We start from the raw sequence: 17,866 nt of genomic DNA on the forward strand, positions 1-17,866 counted from the left end.
GGCTCCTCTGAAATGCGGGCTTGACATGCCGAAATTCTCTCCTGAGCAGCGCCGCGATGAGGGCCAGCGCATGCGCGTCCCCTCCCCCTCTCTCTCCTCTCATACGCTGCCTCTCTCTCGCGCGCCTCTCGACCGCGTTCCCCGCACGCCTTGTGGGAATGAACGGCCAGGCTAGAGGGAAGACACGACGCGCGTAGTGTTCCTCTTCGCGTTCCACGGCACGAGGTCGGTAGCATGCCCAGCGAATGCCAACGGACACGCGATCGTGCAAGTGCTCCGTCTTCGCGTCGCCTGATGGTCCTCTTTAGCGGGAGCTGGTGTAAGTTTTTTCGTGGTAGATATTTGTCTGTTTTTCAGACATCCCTGCTTAAAACAGGGAATCCTATAAAACTGGCTAACTAAATGCATAAAAAATGAATAAACCTTAGGCGACCCTAATGTTCAATTTAGGTGTCTTTAATGGGGCTACCCGTAGGGTTTGTTGAATTTTTGGTTCACTTGGGTAGTTTTTATAGTGACGGAAGACTGTTCTGTAATGGGCATGGGCCGTCTTGACGGCCCGTACCCACAAGTAGACAGTATGTTCTTTCAAAGGACTCATTCGATTAATTTAAGCGCACTCGACTAGTTGTGCTCCGCGTTCATCTGCGTGGCCTCCGCAATCAACACCGGCCGCGCACAGTCGCGCTGTCGAAGCAGATCACAGAGGCCACGTAGAAAGAAGCGTATGGCTCACACATACTCCGACAGGTGTCGCGGCGATCACAGCTGTTCGCAAAAAAATACTGCCTGCTGGAAAGAGGAGTAGACTGGGATCTAGGGCTCCCCGATTCCCACTCTCACTTTGCAGTCTAACTGCGTTTCAATAAACCAGTCTGCTCAGTCAATGAATTCAGTCAACTAATTTTAATTATTTACACTAACAGGTAATCGCCCCTTATTTGAAGTAACTTTATGGTTAGGTAAATAAGGGGCAATGTATCCAGTACAACTCCCGACTTGAACCAATACCTCCTTTTTATATGAGCTTTATTATTTTTTATTGGAGTTTCGTAACAGTCAAGCCAACACTCAACTTTCGTTTGGCTGGACCAAATTCCGGCGTCGTACTTGAGGAGTAGGAGGAAGAGGAAAAGCAAGGAGGTCAACCTGATGCGCGTCCGGTTCGGTACCCTACACTGGGTGAAGTGATGAAAAACATTATGTCGTTAGGTGTTAGCGCCATAATAAACACTGTGCGGCTTTACAATTGCAATATCGAGTTAGGTGTGCAAAAGATAGCCTATGACGTTGAATGTGGAACAACCGCCACGGCTGAGTGGTTGCAGTGCTCGGCTGCTGGCCCTAAAGGCGCAGGTTCCATCCCGGCCATGCCGGTGGGATTTCGATGGAGGCGAAATGCAAGAAGGCCGTGGAATGTGCGATAACCGTGCACGTTAAAGAACCCCAGATGGTCTAAACTACGGGGACATTACCACTACGGCGTCTCGGAAGGCCTGAGTCGCTTTTCGGAAGTTAAACCCCATAAATAAACCAACATTGAATTCAGCGAACAAACGATCGTAATACCGGTCTCTTCATAGTAGATACGTGCTTACGCTTACCAATTAGGATATGTCGAGCATATTACTCTGCACCTATACTTCACGAACCAAACCCACTGTTTTCGCGCTTGTTGAAACAGTTCTGAAGAACCCCCTGACAGTATATATTTTAGTCACTGATAACAAAATGGGAAATACTACCCTCGGTAGCACATTTTATCTGGTTTTATGGAAGCACCGATGGATCTCCTGTACGAGATAATGCAAATAATTCACGTATAATAGTCCCACCATAAACTCATGGTATCCGACAGTGTGAGAAACGACAGCTGCTTCTCCGACTAAGGCTTGCAAAGTAAAAAAAGCAAAGGATACTACGGTGTGGTTGCCTCAAAATTTTCAATGCTGCTTCGACAAAAGCAAGCAAAAATGAAGGTATAATTTGCCGAAACTACTGGTTATTATCTGCCGTTTTGTCCTTTAGCAGTGATTTCCGGGACTTTTGATAGCAAGGTATGCTAAACAGGCTATTGGAAACCTTTCGGCAAGTCGATAGTATCCGGCTGTTTTGCGACAGATATATGTACACAGAAAAGCCTTTCTTTTTTTTTAAATGGAACGATGGATTCTGTGAGCGTCTCTCCCATAGCGAAGCCGTGAGCTGTAACTACCAGTACGAAACGAACGTATTTTTCGGCCTAATGCCCCATCTAGCTGACCCACATTTTTCTACCCATAGAAAAAGTTTCTGGATTCCTAGCTTAATTGCCTGCTCTGCACTTTACAGAAGAGTAACCAAGGTGTTCGTACTTTTTATTTTTTATCCTTCCTGCCTCCTCTTCCGCAACATATCATACATCCGTCTTTTACTCAGCACTATCCTGGATATGGAAATGGAAAGGAAAATGATAGGTGTAACCTTAAGGGACAAGAAGAGAGCAGAATGGGTCAGGGAACAAACGGGTGTTAGGGACATCTTAGTCAAAATAAAGAAGGAATTGACATTGGCAGGGCATATAACGTGTAGGCAAGAAAACCGCTGGTAATTAAGAGTAACTTAATGGATTCGAAGAGAACGCAGACGCGCGAGGGGGAGACAGAGAGTTAGGTGGGCAGATGCGATTAGGAAGTTTGCTGGTATAACGTGGCAGCAGCAAGCACCGGTCGGGGTTGGTTGGCGGAACGTGGGAGATTCCCTTGCCCTGCAGTGGGCGCAGTCAGACTGATGATGATCCTGGATATGCTTACCTCTCCAGCGCTGTCCTTAGTAGAACCCAGGGGTTCATTTAGGCTGGTGCCGACAGATACACCTGGGTAAGGCCCGTAGCGAGGAGGGGGGGGGGCTATTTCAAAATTTCGGGGAGGGGGGCCAGGCCCCTAGCCCCCCTCCCCGAAATTTTGAAGTAGGCGTTTTTACCAAAAATAAAAAAATCAAAATCGGTGTTTTTCTCAATAGTCAAGGTTTTGAGCAAATGCCCCCCCCCCCCCCCCAAAAAAAAAAAGAAAAAAAATTCCTGGCTACGGGCCTGACCTTGGTGGATGTGTTCACAACCAAATAAAACATTGAACACACTATGCGTTTTCCTCGGCTTTCCCATAGCAACTACATTTATCGTCTTGCTTCCTGAATCTTGCTCTGTATCTATGCGTTCTGAAGAACGAATAACGCCACGTCCCACTTAACTGTGAAAGCTAAAGCTCGCAAAAACACAAATGTAACTAAAGAAAGAACGCGCAGTAATTGAATGCGCCTCATGATTGGCGTATTGTGTCTTTTCTATTTCCTTTAGCATTCATGTTGTACTGCAATCTTGACTCATATACTTGAAAAATTTCTTAGGTAAGGATGTTAATACAGTGCACAAGACGTTGGAGGATTACGTGATGATAAATTATAATGATAAATATAAAAAATAGATTTACCCAGGTAATACATTATGTGTAGTCCGACCGCTCTACGAGAGACTTCGAAGTGCGCAAATGAAGTAGGTCACGTGACTATTTTCCACTAAGTGAGCATTTGTCCCACTCATAGAACTGGTCTACCATTCATCTAACAACACAGCTGACAATTTGGAAAAGGTTTATCTTTCACGTTACTGCTCAATCGAATTCCGCATAACGAGAAAAATATTGCTATGACAATCAATGCCACGACGCAAATGTACATATTTTGAGACAAAAGCCTCCAATGTCTCGTTAAATGGACCCTTGAGCGAAGCTGGGCAGGCGAATGAAGTGGTGCAAAAATCCACGTGAGCTACATCACTCATAACGTTATGCTGTGACGTCACAGACGTGGCCTCTTTCATCGTCCATAGGTCGATTGTAGGCCGATCGCGCAGCTCGTGAGGGCCAGAAAGCTTCAGAGGTGGAAAAAAAATCACAACATATCCACGAAGTGAATGATGAATAGAGAGCGAAGCTCCGGGAGATCATTAACCGTGAATCCCCCGTACATTGCCCACTTCATCATGCAAAGACGTGACAACACGTGTGTACAGTATACACAAAGTCGTTTCTTAATCACACTGCGTATAGGGTGTTGAGATGTGGGCGGCGTTTTCTTTTCATTATGACCGCCTCATGATCGGTGAATTGTAAAGCCAAAGGTTCTTCTTTGGGATCCAACCTAAAATTTGAGAAGACGAAGACAATGCATGTCCCTCTGATCGAGCCTGAAGGAAGTGCGGAGCTGGGTAGCCTTCTTTGTTTCTCTTCCGTTTTCTCTTTCTTTCCTCCTCTGTTTTTCTCTTTTCGTTTGTTTGCTCTTTATTTATCTTTACTTCTATTTTTGTTCCTATTTTTTTATTTCTTTCTCTCTATTTCTCAGTTGCTTCCTCTTTGTCAATTTTTATACGTGGTTTTATATGTGGCTATGATCATCATCAAGGCGCTCGAAGAACAAGAGGAAGAAGACTTCTCTTTGGCGCGAGCGCGAGGGCAAGCGCTTCTAGTACTAGCGTGGCTACAACGGCGCAACAACGGACAATTAAGCCTTGACCCTAAGAAGCTTCGCCCCTAAAAAACAATGCAATCGACTGCGATCGCCAAGGTAACTTAACGGGTATGTGAATATCATGCTGCGGCTCGTTATGTCTTTCAAGAGGTGTCGTGCCCTATTATACAACGTGATTCATTACCAAGTGTGCCACAGGCTATCGCTTTCAAGTGTTGTTGTTTTATTGGCGGATTGTTTTACCACCATGTTCTTACGTTTCGGCAAATGATTTTCTTTCGCAGGAATACCTCTAGTCGTCGTGTCAGTGTGGGCGATCACCAAGGCATACCTCAGCCCCAACCACAATGATCCAAACTTGTCTGGAGGGATGTAAGTACTGATTTTGAGGCCCGTGCAGGACCATTGGACACTGTTCAGAGAGTCAGCGTGCTACACAAACATACTATCCATAAAAAGCAGTGGCAACATTTAAAAATGGGAAAATTGTGGTGAATTTTTTCGAAGACAGCTGTCGTAGCGAGCGACGCATTCAATTGAGTAAGGCGGATTATTGCAATATAATTTTAAACGAGTAGATGATTAACATAATCTAACGTTTGCCAACGGCACTGGCTTTAAGCAATACTAGCCAAACGTAGCAAACTGTTAGCCACTGCATATACCACAAAGAGCCAGTACAGATGTTATGTGATTAATTACATGAACTTGAAAAATTGGGTACCGTATTTTTTTCAAAATTATGTAATGTTGTTCGTGTGCCTCGTCTCTTTATCGCGTATTAGTATTTTGAGAAAGAGGCAGAGCTCAACATGTATCAGCAGTTTTCTTATTTAGATAGGAGAAGCGAGACGAAATTTCATGAACGGTGAAGTGACAAGAAAAACCATAATAAGTGGTAGTTCACGTCTGGCTCGCTTAATCGGAAGTTTGGAACAATCTATATTTATAAAGCTACACGCCTTACTGTATAAAAGAGCATGTAATCGAGACTTTCTAATGACCGAGTACTCGTTGAGGCGACGGTGAGGCAACTCATAATATTTTGCATCGATTGCGATTTAAGTGCAAGCGAACTGTGTTATGACAAAACTGTAAAAGCAATTGTTATCTCAAGCTAAATCACACTTGGCATATACGCCACGATCATCTCTACGCCGCGATGAGCAATTTTTTTTCCCAAACGACTGTTTTCAATGAAAGTACTAATCTTTATGACTAATCAGAATCCCTGTAGGGAAAATCGGATACATTTACCCACGAACTTGCGTTTACATATACGTAGCACTTTCTTATCTTTGAAGCGGAGCTTGAACACAGTGGTGTGTTCTCATTGATTGAAAAAAAAAAAGACAACCTGGAGACTTTCGGTCAATCTTATTTCTGCACATACTGTTGCACTGACAGATTCCTGGATTTTCAGTTCCATGTTTACCAACGCCCTTAGTGTATGATCATAGGTCGATGATTTGAACTAGTACATATTTAGAGAATATTGTTAAATTAGGAAAGGCTCAGTGTGTTAGTGCGCGCTAACAAGGTGTTACTATTGAAGATGAAGTGAAATATCTGCGGCTGGAAAACCACGACACAACACATCCTTGGCGCAGGTGCATATGGCAGCTCAAGGACATCTACGACCTCATATTCATCGGACCCGTGATCCTGGTCCTACTCGTAAGCTCAACCTCGCTTGATGCTGTTAATGTACAACTGGCAGCTTTTTACACCATTACCAAATAAAATGGTGGCGCTTCGGCGTACATAGCCCAGCTAATGGAACGTGATAGTCATCCCGCATGGCACCTGGAGGTTTATTGCGCCACTGTTGAGCATTAATGACACCTATATAATTCATTATGGTTTCTGGTTAAACCTCATTAAAGTTATTTCGATCAATCAACCTGATGAAAGAGAAAGGCTTGCCCCAATTTTTAATACATATTTTTTTCAGTACTGGCGCCACCCTTGAACCGATACTAACCCCGTCTTCTGCACATACTGACTCTGCCCGAAAGAGACAACCGTCGAGCATGAATAAATCCATAAAAACTCAAGGAAGCTTTCAACCGTAACCGACATTGTTTCTGAACGAAACTTCGTCACCGTCCTCAACCACAATCCCAATCACGCAACTCGGGAGGTAATCGTGCCACAATTAATTGATCAGTTCCTCTGTGTCGACGCTGAACGCGTAACACCTTGTAGGGTTGCGCTCAGCCAACACCGTCACCACCTTCTCAGAGTTACGTGCTAGGATCAACCACTCGCAAAGATTCCCAGATACATCTGAAAAAGCCTGACGCAACGTGCTACCATGAGTTACGTTTTGCAACTCATTGCTGAGAGCAACCCTACAGAGTAATCCCGGTTCAGCGTCGACATACAGGACTTGTTCTATTCATTTCTACATTAATAGCTGATGAATTGCGTGAAAGGTACTATCGTTGAAGAAAATGATGAAGGCGCTTTCAGAGACAGTGTTGGTATTCTGGTTGAGAGGTTCCTAGAAATGTTATGGTTTTATTTGTGCTAGAAGGCTGTTTCCTTTGGGCAGAGTCTGTATGTATTAAAGTCGGCGGTTTGTATGGCGGTTTCTGTGACCGCCTTAACTGTATGGGGTCAGGAATGGCGCTAGTATTAAAACAAAAAAGTCACAGTTTCGCCGCAAGGCCGAAGCAATGAATGCGATAGCAAGAAACTAATGCTATATGAAGTGAGGTTTGCCAATGCATACTTTCAGTTTGAACAGCGCTCCTGTTGCAATGGCGGCCGAAGCAGCGAACGAAACTAGCGTACTTCAAGTGTCGAGCTGAGACACTTGATAGTTCGCACTCATCTTCTGTTTGTTCGTTTAGCGGCGTCCGTTGAGCTCGAGTGGCTTTCGTACGCTCCGTAACATCATTACGGTGAATGCGTGAAACATCCCTCTTCCCCTCAACACGATAAAACCGCGCGAGCAGACAGCGGAAGGGCAAGGTTCTGCCTGCGCAAGTATAAGAAGAAGCGAGCGAGCTCGCCGACGACTTTTAAATGCGCCCGTTGCGCTCCTATCGCCATCTCGCTGGTAATGAAGAAACGCTTATAAGCGCAGCCGTCTCCGAGTCCGTCCACCGGTAAAGGGTGTGTATATAACGCTCGCCGTTAGCTACGAGGAGGATCTGCGTTTCGTGGCGTAGTGGTTAGCGCCACTCGCTGCGGAGTAAGAGGCCCCTGGTTCGATTCCGCGCTTCGGAACCATTTTTCTGAATTATTTTTCTTTGGGGCTTTTATATATATATATACATATTTATACATATACGGTGCATGACGGCGGCGACGGCGACGGCAAAATCCAGCCGAGACAGTCCATATAATTGCTATCGCAATAAAATCTGTCGTCATCATTCATCTAGTCGTGTGTCTTGTTTGCACTGGCCATGATGAGCATATACCAACTCGCCCATTTTGCTGCCTTAATATTAGCGTTTTTTTATGCCCAATGATATTATGTATTTTACTTATTAATTAGCGTTTTACTACGTATAAGCGGTTAAGTCGATGAAAGTGACGGCGCCAATAGAATGAAACAGCCTTCTTTGTTTTTGTTTTGTATTTTCTACTTCCAGACAAATATATTCTTCCTGAGCCACATCATGTGGGTGCTGATCACCAAGCTCCGCGCTGCAACATCGGTCGAATCACAGCAGTACCGGTGAGACCATTCTGCGTGCACAGTTCTCGGATAGGAAACAACGTAGTTAAAGCAAGAAAAAAGCAAAAACAAAGAAGAGGCGCCAAAATATGAGTAATTGGACTTGAGGAGTGACCTAATGGTTGTAATTTTCACAAAATCAGTTTATCTGTGAAAAGGAGAACCCGGCTCTCGGTAAAACGCCAACATCATCTAAACAACGTATAATTACGAACAAACAAAAAACAAACGAACAAACACTTTAGCCAGCGCTTGTCATTTCCTGCTGGACTTCGGAGGAGCATAGACATTCCTACAAGTGTGGAGCTTCCTTGCAGAACCTCTATACTTCCTCTCGTCTCAGTGCAGTTGTACAATGGATGACAGTTTTCTTGTTTCATCATTCTCTTCTATGCTGCATATTTCCACGGAAATAATTAATATTAGGGGGACGTTCAGATATAATGCACGCTACTCTTCCCGTAAGTGCACTCTCTACCGGCCGTTAAGCGTTAAATGCGTGAGCCTCCGGCATTGCACATGTTCCTTCTGCGGGATGAAGTAGTTGACACAGCCTGCGGCTCGAACTTTGTGTCTGCAGGAAAGCGGCTAAGGCACTGCTTGTGTTGATCCCCCTGCTGGGCGTCAGCTACATTCTGGTGATGTGGACGCCCCAGCACAAGACTGCCAGGGTCATCTTCACCTACCTCCAAATAACACTGCTCTCCACGCAGGTAAGTGCTGTCATCAATGGTAACGAATTGAAGTGCATGATTTATTCTCTGTTTCTGTGCAGTAGGTTAATTGTGTAGGGTTTAACGGCGTAAAAACAAGTAAACCTACCACGCGCCAACAATTGCGTAAAATACGTCGGGCATATGTAGTATGTCTATATATCGTTTGTCAGGTGTACTGCAAGTGATATGTCAAAAAAACGGAGGGCTAAAATTTATTTCTTCTAGTCTGAATATGTCATTTTTATGTAAAACTCCTGTTCCTTGCAAGCCAGAGATGTGAAAAAAAAGACCAGCTTTAGCAGTTTTAAGTGCGAATGCACTTCTTAAGCGACCCCGAAAACTCCGCCGGCATCCGTGCTCCTCCTCCTCTCCCCTAGCAACGGCGCGAGGAGCGGAGAGGAGCGTCTGTAGCAACGGCGCAGCGACGTCACGCCCCACGTGACTGCGCGCGCTCCGCCCTCCGCTCCGTGGCTGCGCGCGCCCCGCGCCGGCTCCGCACCGGCTCCGCACCGCTCTCCGCGCCGTGACGTCACGGCGCGTTGTGCAGCTGGCGCCTCCGCGCCGTGGCTGCGCGCGCCGCGCCGGCTTCTCGATGACGTGTCTGTCTCTCGAGTTTCCGACCACGATCAACGGTGGCTTCATAGACTTGGCGTTCAGTAGGAACTGTACGGTCCGCGCCGTCTTGCCGGATCCGCTCACCGTCCATTTCTCGGATCACAAAGCGATGGTACTAACCGTGAGCTACAACGATAACACGAATAGGTGCTGATCTGTAGTGACGTGTGTAGTGTGTGTATGTGTGTGTGTGTGTGTGTGTGACGCACTCGCGAGCTGCATTAATGCATCATACGAAAAGCGTGAAGTGTAAAATAAATAAATAATACTTCATATATAAATGTGTGTGTGTGTGTACAAATGCATCATGACAACAACACTTTAAATCATTAATTACACTTAATCATCATCATCAGTAAAAGTGCTTTGCACTTAAAAACGGCCAGACCTCCGTGTGTCGGCTGGCGCGTGCTCTCTCGCTGCCGTCTCCTTCGCTCGGCTCTGCAGTTTAGTCGCGCGCGCCCCCTCATAGCATCACCCCTTGCTTCGCACTTCCTCATACTCCCCTTCGGGGAAATGCGGTTTTTTTTGTACATTGTGGAGGTAGAGTAGATACTTCCACAATATAAAATAATTTCTAAGCTGGCAAAGCAAATTGCTCGTAACGTGCTTTTTTTACATCAATGTAGACACTATTACTGCATGGTGCTGTAATCACACGGAAGCCTGTTATATTTCAAATGAGAAATCTAAAAAACTGCATATAACTTTCTCCAATCTAGCAACCTACTAAACAATAATGATCAACGGGGAGCCTCTTTTAGTGAACAAAAATTCATCTAAAATTCAAAGTGCATAGGTCAGCATTCGCTAAAAAAACTCTTCGTTTAAAAACCACTATTAAGCAAAGGAAAAATCGAAATATCAATAAAAGTTAGGACAAAGTATAATATTTTCTAAAATGACCAGCGAACAATGCCATCGAGAAGACAGATATCCCAGCTAACGCTGTAATGTGTAACTTAGACTGGATAAGAAAGGCTGCAAGTCACAAAAACTATGAGGGAAATTATTAATGCATATATTATTTGAACACTGAACTTCAATTTTTCGATTGTTAGACTTGTATTTTTTAGTCACGCTACGCAAGCGTACTGTGTTGAAAAATAGCAAGGTGGCCAGATTACATTGTGACTTTCGGATGGTGTTAACTTTCAGTGAAACGACTGCTCATTCTTGCAACTCAAGTGCAACGCGTACCTAAGAGTCCTAAATAAGGCACGAGTCATTATCATGCGCTGAGATATGCTTTCTCCACGAGAATGAAGATCCGTTAACAATATATCCATTGTTCAAGGAAGACCAACCGACAATGTTAGTCATGTCTGGTAATCCTGCACGTGTAGTTACCGCGTCGCAAAAACTTGCACTACGAGTGCATTAGCTATTTGATAATACGTCTGAGGCATAACTACATGACATTAATATGGCAAAAATAATATATTCGCGCGCACATTGCGTCTCCCACTCAAGGCAGTTGTTCTGCCGGCCCGGTAATAAGGACGTGCAAGTTCCCATGCTCAAGTATTCACAGAGAAGAAGCAGTCAAAATACTGAAAAGAAAGAGATAATGCAGTCAAAAAGTGCTGATACGATGGAATTCCATTTATCACCCGAAAACGTGACGACGTGAACGAGATGCGAAAATGGTGTAGCCGTGTTTGAGATTGCAGACACTTGGCAAAGTCGCGGGGAAGCGTTTGTTGGGCCTGGAAGAAAAATAAGTGTCTGTTGAACGGTGAGCGTGTTATTGCAGCCGAGCATTGATTTTCGCTTAGCAGATGCATTTGAGCAAGAGCAATCCATACAGGGTCGATCGGACTCCTCGGAGATTTGGCATAGATGTTCGTCTTGCACCTTTCATCTGAAGGAGGAAACTTTTACTGAAAAAAGAGCATTGGTACATTTTTCTCTGTTAAATGATATGAAATATAAGGCGAGGGTATGGCAGGCATTTCGATATTGAAGCACAGGAGTGCAGAGATAATAAATATAGCAGAATACGATGTGAAAGAAGTCCTTACGATATTCAGATTTTGTTGCGTTTGCGGCCTTAGGCTGCGTTTCCGGCCTTTCGTTCTTAGGCCTTAGGCAGCTTTCTTGTTAATATACTTAACTATTCTCATCTAAAAAAAAATTCCTTTATATTCTACAGGGTTTCACAGTCGCCGTGCTGTACTGCTTCCTGAATGGCGAGGTGAGTATACTGTTCTGAAGACTGAAATTATTCTCGTTTACTAGCACTATGCGTTAAGTAGGGGCTTGTTAGGTGTTTTGGTGCAGTGAAGCTTTATAAAATGCATAAAAAAGCAGGGTCCCTTATGCACTCGCCTAAGACGTCTCGAAGGCGAAAGCCGTCTTCTTCATCTTCGCAGTCCCAATGGATTGCATTCACACGCATTCACACGCTAACAAGTATTGGTCCTCCTCCGTGCCCCTCCGAAAGCTTCCTGCCCCTAACGTGGTTTTGCGCTGCCTCCCGGATTGGAGGCATTGCAAGCTTTGTGCACGTCACCTGCTTTTACAGTGCCTCCGTGGTCAGTCGACCTATGACCAAGCTACATTGTCATGCGATGACGTCAGAAATTCTGGCAATCTGTGATATCATGGTGACCTTACCACGTGCTCATTTTTTGCATCACTCGGGTTGACGCCGCCAACACGGGACGCCGATGCCAATAGTCAATTTTAGTGTTCGATGGTGCATCTGAGTTTTTCGCCTTAATAATATGCACTAGATCTAAGACAAACTATCTCCTTAACCCAGGTCTCTCGGTGAACTCCTTGCTTCACCGTTCTACTTTAATGAATTTTTTTGCGCATTTGCCCAAGGCAGCTTACATTCCGTATATTCCACAGTACAGACAAAATGAGGGGATTGCAATCTTTCGTATTCATAATATTAAATATTTGTAGATCGTCAGTTCACAGTGCCTGCCAAATACGCTTCGCCCTTCGTGTATTTACCATATATTTCTTTCCTATTCGGGTCATCTTAAAGCTACTAGATGAGACTGAATATATTTGTATGCTTTAAACTTCCACTATGACATCTTCTAGGTACCACTATATTTGGCTGAGTTATGCCAAGGAACAAAAAAAACCGTGGGAAATAGAAAAATGCAATTTTTCGTTGCCTAGGATGCTTCTTAAGGCTCGTTTGCGTTCTTTTCTTGACGCGGAACTTAACTAACGTATTACGTACAGTTGTTCTGTGTTGTTTGAATATTTTTCTGCACGACGTCAAGGTTACGTCACCACTGATGCAAGCACAGGCGGGAACCGGCAAACCTTTCTGGAGAGCCGAATCAAACCCACTTTCTATTCACAAAAATTATTTTAAAAAAGAGCTTCTTCCTCCGACACGATTTCTTTATCTCCCTAGTTGAGACGGGTCGATGAGCGCGGGCAGGCGGAGAAAGCTTAGATCGGCCGAACTCAGCATGCAGAGATAAAAAGCAACACCGGGGGATAAGGGTACCTCCTTCGTCTCAGGTTTGTCCGCTTCATCTTGCTTATCATTAGGGCTCTGTGTTTTCTGATAAATCCCAAAAAATGCGATGAACACTTGCCGGTAAAATTTTTAACAATTCGGATTTATTCGATAAACTTCGACTTTAACGGCCGACTTTAACGGCCTTCTCGGTTCTTTATTTAAAGGACATGTTCTAAGCGATTATTGATGCATCGGCCGGTTTGGCCGATATAAATTTACCTCACGCACCAGTTTTGGCGTGCACTGCTTCATGCTGGGGTTCCACTGCACGAGGCTGTGGACCTCTTGGTATGGGCTCTTTCGAAGCAAATGTCCGGTGGCACGCACGATGCCAGGTAGTGATAAACTATTTCGGAAATAGCTACACGAGCTCAGTGCGATAGACATTGCGACAGTAAGGTCTTCCATGAAAGACGCCCCATTTCCATCGCCACCGACGATTCGCCAGAACGACGCGGACGTCCAGCACTTGTGGCGCCTGTAACCTTGTACGAATACGAGCTTCATGAGGACCGTCATGATAGACTTGCAAGTCTGCAATGCAGTGTAATACAGTATCAGCTGGCTTGTTGGTACAAACCGCTTTCCAAAAGGTTGGAAAGGCGTTAGCCGTGTTCTGCTAAGACTCAAAGCTGAGAATGATCACTCGAAAGGAGCGCGCTTCAATCAGTGACAGCAACCTCGTAAAATATCTTAGCAGACTTTGTTGCTGGGCTAGTTGGCACATAACCGAGAAAAACGAGGACGTCTAAGCACCCCACTTTTTTCTTGTGCTTGTTTCGGCCGGTGGTGGTGCTTAGGCGTCTAGGGTTTCCTCTAAGCTACTAAAGTGTGCTTGCGTCTATTACAACAAGCTTGAAGGTTATAATAGGGAGAAGTGTAGGTGTTTTGTATTCAAGTGTTTGTGCTTGTGTGTATATGTGTGTGTGCGTTCAAACCTTCGAGACCACTAACATACGTGTCGTGTACAGATTTATGATTTTAGTCAGGAATATAGAAAATAATGCAAAATTAAACTTCGAATTTTGGAGAATTGGGTATTTACGAGAAATAAACACAGACAAGCGCCGAAATTCCGCCAAAAAAAAATGAACTCCGGAAAACACCCTCCGAATTTCAAGAAAAATAAACTGCCAAAACACGGAGTCACACTCATCATGCGGTGGCTTGCAAACATCGCAGCAGCTTGTCATAAGACTATAAAAACACACCCTCACGAAAGAAGACAATGGAGGGCGATGTCGTTAAATCGCCGAGAAGGCTCCGCAGCCTTGTGCCAACAATCAAAGTATTAGCTATATACTCGAATAAATCATTTTCCGCCAGCAGCTACGAACAGCCGCGGCTAAAATGTTTGGCGGGCAGCCATCTTCTATTTCGTTGGAAACGAGCGCTGCGCTTTCTGTCTATTCCTTAAAGGTAGTTTCGGTGCGGCGTAAGAATGCAATGTTTACCGCATGCACGCCAATATTTTCGCGGTTTTGTGACGTCGCGGGACGCCCAGGCGGTTTCATCAAAGACCAATATTTCTGAACATTAGTCAGGGACTACATGGTGAATAAGGCACAGCATCAAAAATACTTCATTTTCTTAATTAAGCACTACGCAATCGTACATTAGCAGTCATCATGGGATGGCGGTTCGTGTTTTGCTCTGCGTGACGCAAAACCGCGGTGGCCATGCCCAAGAAAAGTTTGAGCACTCCTTGAGAGCTAGTGGCGGATGCGAAATAGAAAGAAAATATGATAGTTCTTTATTATAGCGGCCCCAAACGTAGCACAGCTCAGCGGCATGGTTAAGGCGCGTCGACAGCGTGAAACGAGAATCAAGATGTGGATATTGTTGGCGTCAAGGTTGCAATGAGTACTGGCCAATAAAGCAAAAAGCAGGTGCGGGAAATTAGACAACCACCCGTGTGTAGCACGAAGCCACAAAAAAATCCATACGGATTTCTGAGAATTCCTTGTGGCTTCGTGCTACAAACGGGTGGTTGTCTAATTTCCCTTTCTTAACCATTCCGCCACCTTGCGGGATTCCGCAGAACTGACTTACAAAAAGCAGGTGCACCGTCTGCGAGTTGTTTTTGTGCCTTGAGCGACATATTTCGCATGCCTTCATTTTCGAACAGATTGAGTGTTGCTCCCAGAGCACTATAGTTTGCCGCCCGGACATTTAATTCAGCTGAACGAACATGGTGGCCTTACCTGAAGTCGAATGAGAGGGAGTCTACTCTGTTGTAAATGGTGGTTTCTGCCTGCTTATTATACTACGATATTCTTCCACTCAATGATTTTATTCCTGCGATGTACCTACATAATGTGCCCATCTCGATTCCTTCGAGATGTGCATATTATGTAGGTACTCTGCGATGCGGCTCGAAATACTGAAGTACTCTGAAATACATTGCTCATACGTGCGATTGAAGGTGCGGTTGTAGTTGCGATTGAAGTTGTGCATAAGGCTGTTCATAGGTCTGTTAAAACATTCGCCACTATAGCATATTCGCTGTCTACGATAAAGACAGAATATGATGAAAAAATGTATGTACCAGCACCACACAATCCTGGATCTGGCTTAAAAGTACGCAGCGTCCAGGGGTTACGAATATGAACTGTCCACGAACGTAGAGCGCACTGTGCGTCACAAAGGGGCCCTGCAACAATTTTCCAAGTAACCATCGAATGGCTTTATGAACGGAGTTTATTGCCTCACGAACCGACCTCCACAAAAATGTTTAGAATCCGTCCAGTACGAGCGGAGTTACAAAGATTTCTCGCACGATGTAATTGCTTTCTCCTTTCGCTCTCCCCGACGAGCGCGCTGAAGGCTAAACAGGGAGGTATGGCACGGGAGAAAGAAGTTACATCACGCGCGCAACAGGACCTTAGCGCAATTCATATTTTTTAGAACGCGCGGCTCACTTTCAGTGTGATCGCGAGCGCGCGTGCATACAAGTGGCGGCCTCCCGCGGTGGTCGCGTTACCTATGCAGCTCGCGATGGTCAAATCAGCCAATGGCGAGGAAATTAGGTATATGGCGCGGTCATTTGTGTATATGGCATCATTTGTGGATAGAAGAGGGAACGATTTCTAGCTGACTTTGTGAACTGCGCTATAATGTTTGGGGTCGCGCTATAATGTGGGACCGCGCTATATTGTTTGGCTCGCGTGTTCTCAGTAGCCTCGACTACCGATCGGCAGCGTTTTTCTGACCATGTTGAAAAAGTGTTGCAGGACCCCTTTAAGCAGCAAGGCACCAATCACCTCGCCCGCAGGTCCGCAACTCTGTGCGTCACCACCTGGAGCGGTGGAAAACGATGCGGGCCCTTCGTCGCGGGAGCGACCGCTGCCGCCAGGCACTGGGCTACGGCCGCGCGCACAAGCCGCTGGCCACGCAGCGGGGAAGCTGCGTCAGTTTCACCACCAGCACGACCACATCGTGCCTGCCGTCGACGGGCAGCCGCTTCCCGTCGCAGCAGAACAAGCGACCCAGCAACGGCTCTTACGCGCAGCTACCCTTCACCGATAACCCTGTTTAAGCGGCATGGAGGATTCTGACTCGCTGCTGTTGCCAAATTCTCGGAGGAGCTTATCTGCGCTAGTTGGTTTGTATTCGTTGTGACAAAATGATGCGAACCACAGGGCCGGTGAAACAGACAAGGCGATGCCGCTGTCTGATTAACTTTTCATTTTGTAAGTATTTGAGAGAGATGAGGGCTTGGATCAGTTCTTACGATCAGCTTTATTGTGTTTACGTGAGTGCTTAGAGGGAATGATGAGAAAAATGGAAAAGAAAAGCAATGAAGGAGCCCTTATCTAAAATTCAAGTTTACGTTTAAAATCTATTGAAGCCTGAGCGTTCCCTGAAGAAGCAGCCACAACAAGCTGCTGGTTTGGTAATATTTTGCCCTCTCTTGACATAAGGTACGCGTGAAATTCGCCAAATGAAAAGCGGTTGAAGGTATGATGAGTTGGTCGATAAGAGGCTCCGATGGCAAGTTTTGTTCGCTCACTTTAGGCGAGAGGGGCAGAGCTTTATCATGGTCAGCAGAGGTCTACAAGCCTTCAGGTTGCGCCGACCAATCCACGTGGTCGCGAGCTCGCTTCTCACGCCGACCGCCTAGGCCCGCCTGAGTGCGCAGAGTTGTATCTCCGGGTCAGAGACAAGCAGCAGTGCTTCCCAAGTCCCCGCGACCAGCTATACCGTCAAGTCCTGTGGAGGTGGGATCGCCCAGGCATTGCCAAATTACGTGGCGTAACTTTTGTAGCGTAAGCATTAGCTAAGCGTTTGTCGATAGCGCGATTTTTTCAGTGCATGCATGACTAGCAGAGCTGCACACTCGTATGGGTAATCCGCTCGGAAACACCGTCAAACTTTTGGCATCAACCTTGGCGAAGACGGGAGCCCTTGAAGTATACAGTATTGTCATATGTACAATTTTGAGAGGAAAATGCGCGAGAAAGTTATTAGACGTGGCCAACCTCGAGTGGTTGTCTTGCTCTCAAGCCGCCTCCTCCTCCAACCTTCCTCCCCCTTCATGACAAGGCTGCTTATTTTTTGTGCGTTGATATGCTTGTGTACTTACGCTCCAAAAAGGAATGCAGGAACACGCTAGGATTAAGAGACATATCACGAATCACGGAAGTTATCTACAATGGTCTGTTGCGCTTCCACAACCGTTGCTGTGAAGCGCGTTAGTGTAAAGCTCCTCTCCTAATGAAGTAACAAGCGACAACTTTTCATTGCGTAATGAAAAGGAGAAGGCTTATGTTCTTTTGATATCCACATGTATAGAAGTGCGTAATATTTGACCAACAGTTCCGAGTGTTGGAACGTTAAGAT

The 17,866-nt window shown here is 45.5% G+C and overlaps 1 protein-coding gene across 3 annotated transcripts in view; it reads left to right on the forward strand.

Annotated features, from left to right (window-relative positions):
* LOC119386797 (diuretic hormone receptor) overlaps nt 1-17,243 on the forward strand; it is a 130,634-nt gene extending 113,391 nt beyond the window's left edge. For all 3 annotated transcript variants that reach the window (XM_037654070.2, XM_037654071.2, XM_049413245.1), the window contains 6 exons: nt 4,788-4,875; nt 6,114-6,180; nt 8,112-8,197; nt 8,778-8,910; nt 11,684-11,725; nt 16,299-17,243. In XM_037654070.2, the coding sequence (XP_037509998.1) occupies nt 4,788-4,875; nt 6,114-6,180; nt 8,112-8,197; nt 8,778-8,910; nt 11,684-11,725; nt 16,299-16,562 (680 nt within the window). In that variant the 3' untranslated portion in view covers nt 16,563-17,243. The remainder of the gene's footprint in view (nt 1-4,787; nt 4,876-6,113; nt 6,181-8,111; nt 8,198-8,777; nt 8,911-11,683; nt 11,726-16,298) is intronic.
* The last annotated feature ends 623 nt before the right edge of the window (nt 17,244-17,866 follow it).

Source organism: Rhipicephalus sanguineus, chromosome 3, assembly GCF_013339695.2.
Source record: "Rhipicephalus sanguineus isolate Rsan-2018 chromosome 3, BIME_Rsan_1.4, whole genome shotgun sequence".
NCBI lineage: Eukaryota > Metazoa > Arthropoda > Arachnida > Ixodida > Ixodidae > Rhipicephalus > Rhipicephalus sanguineus.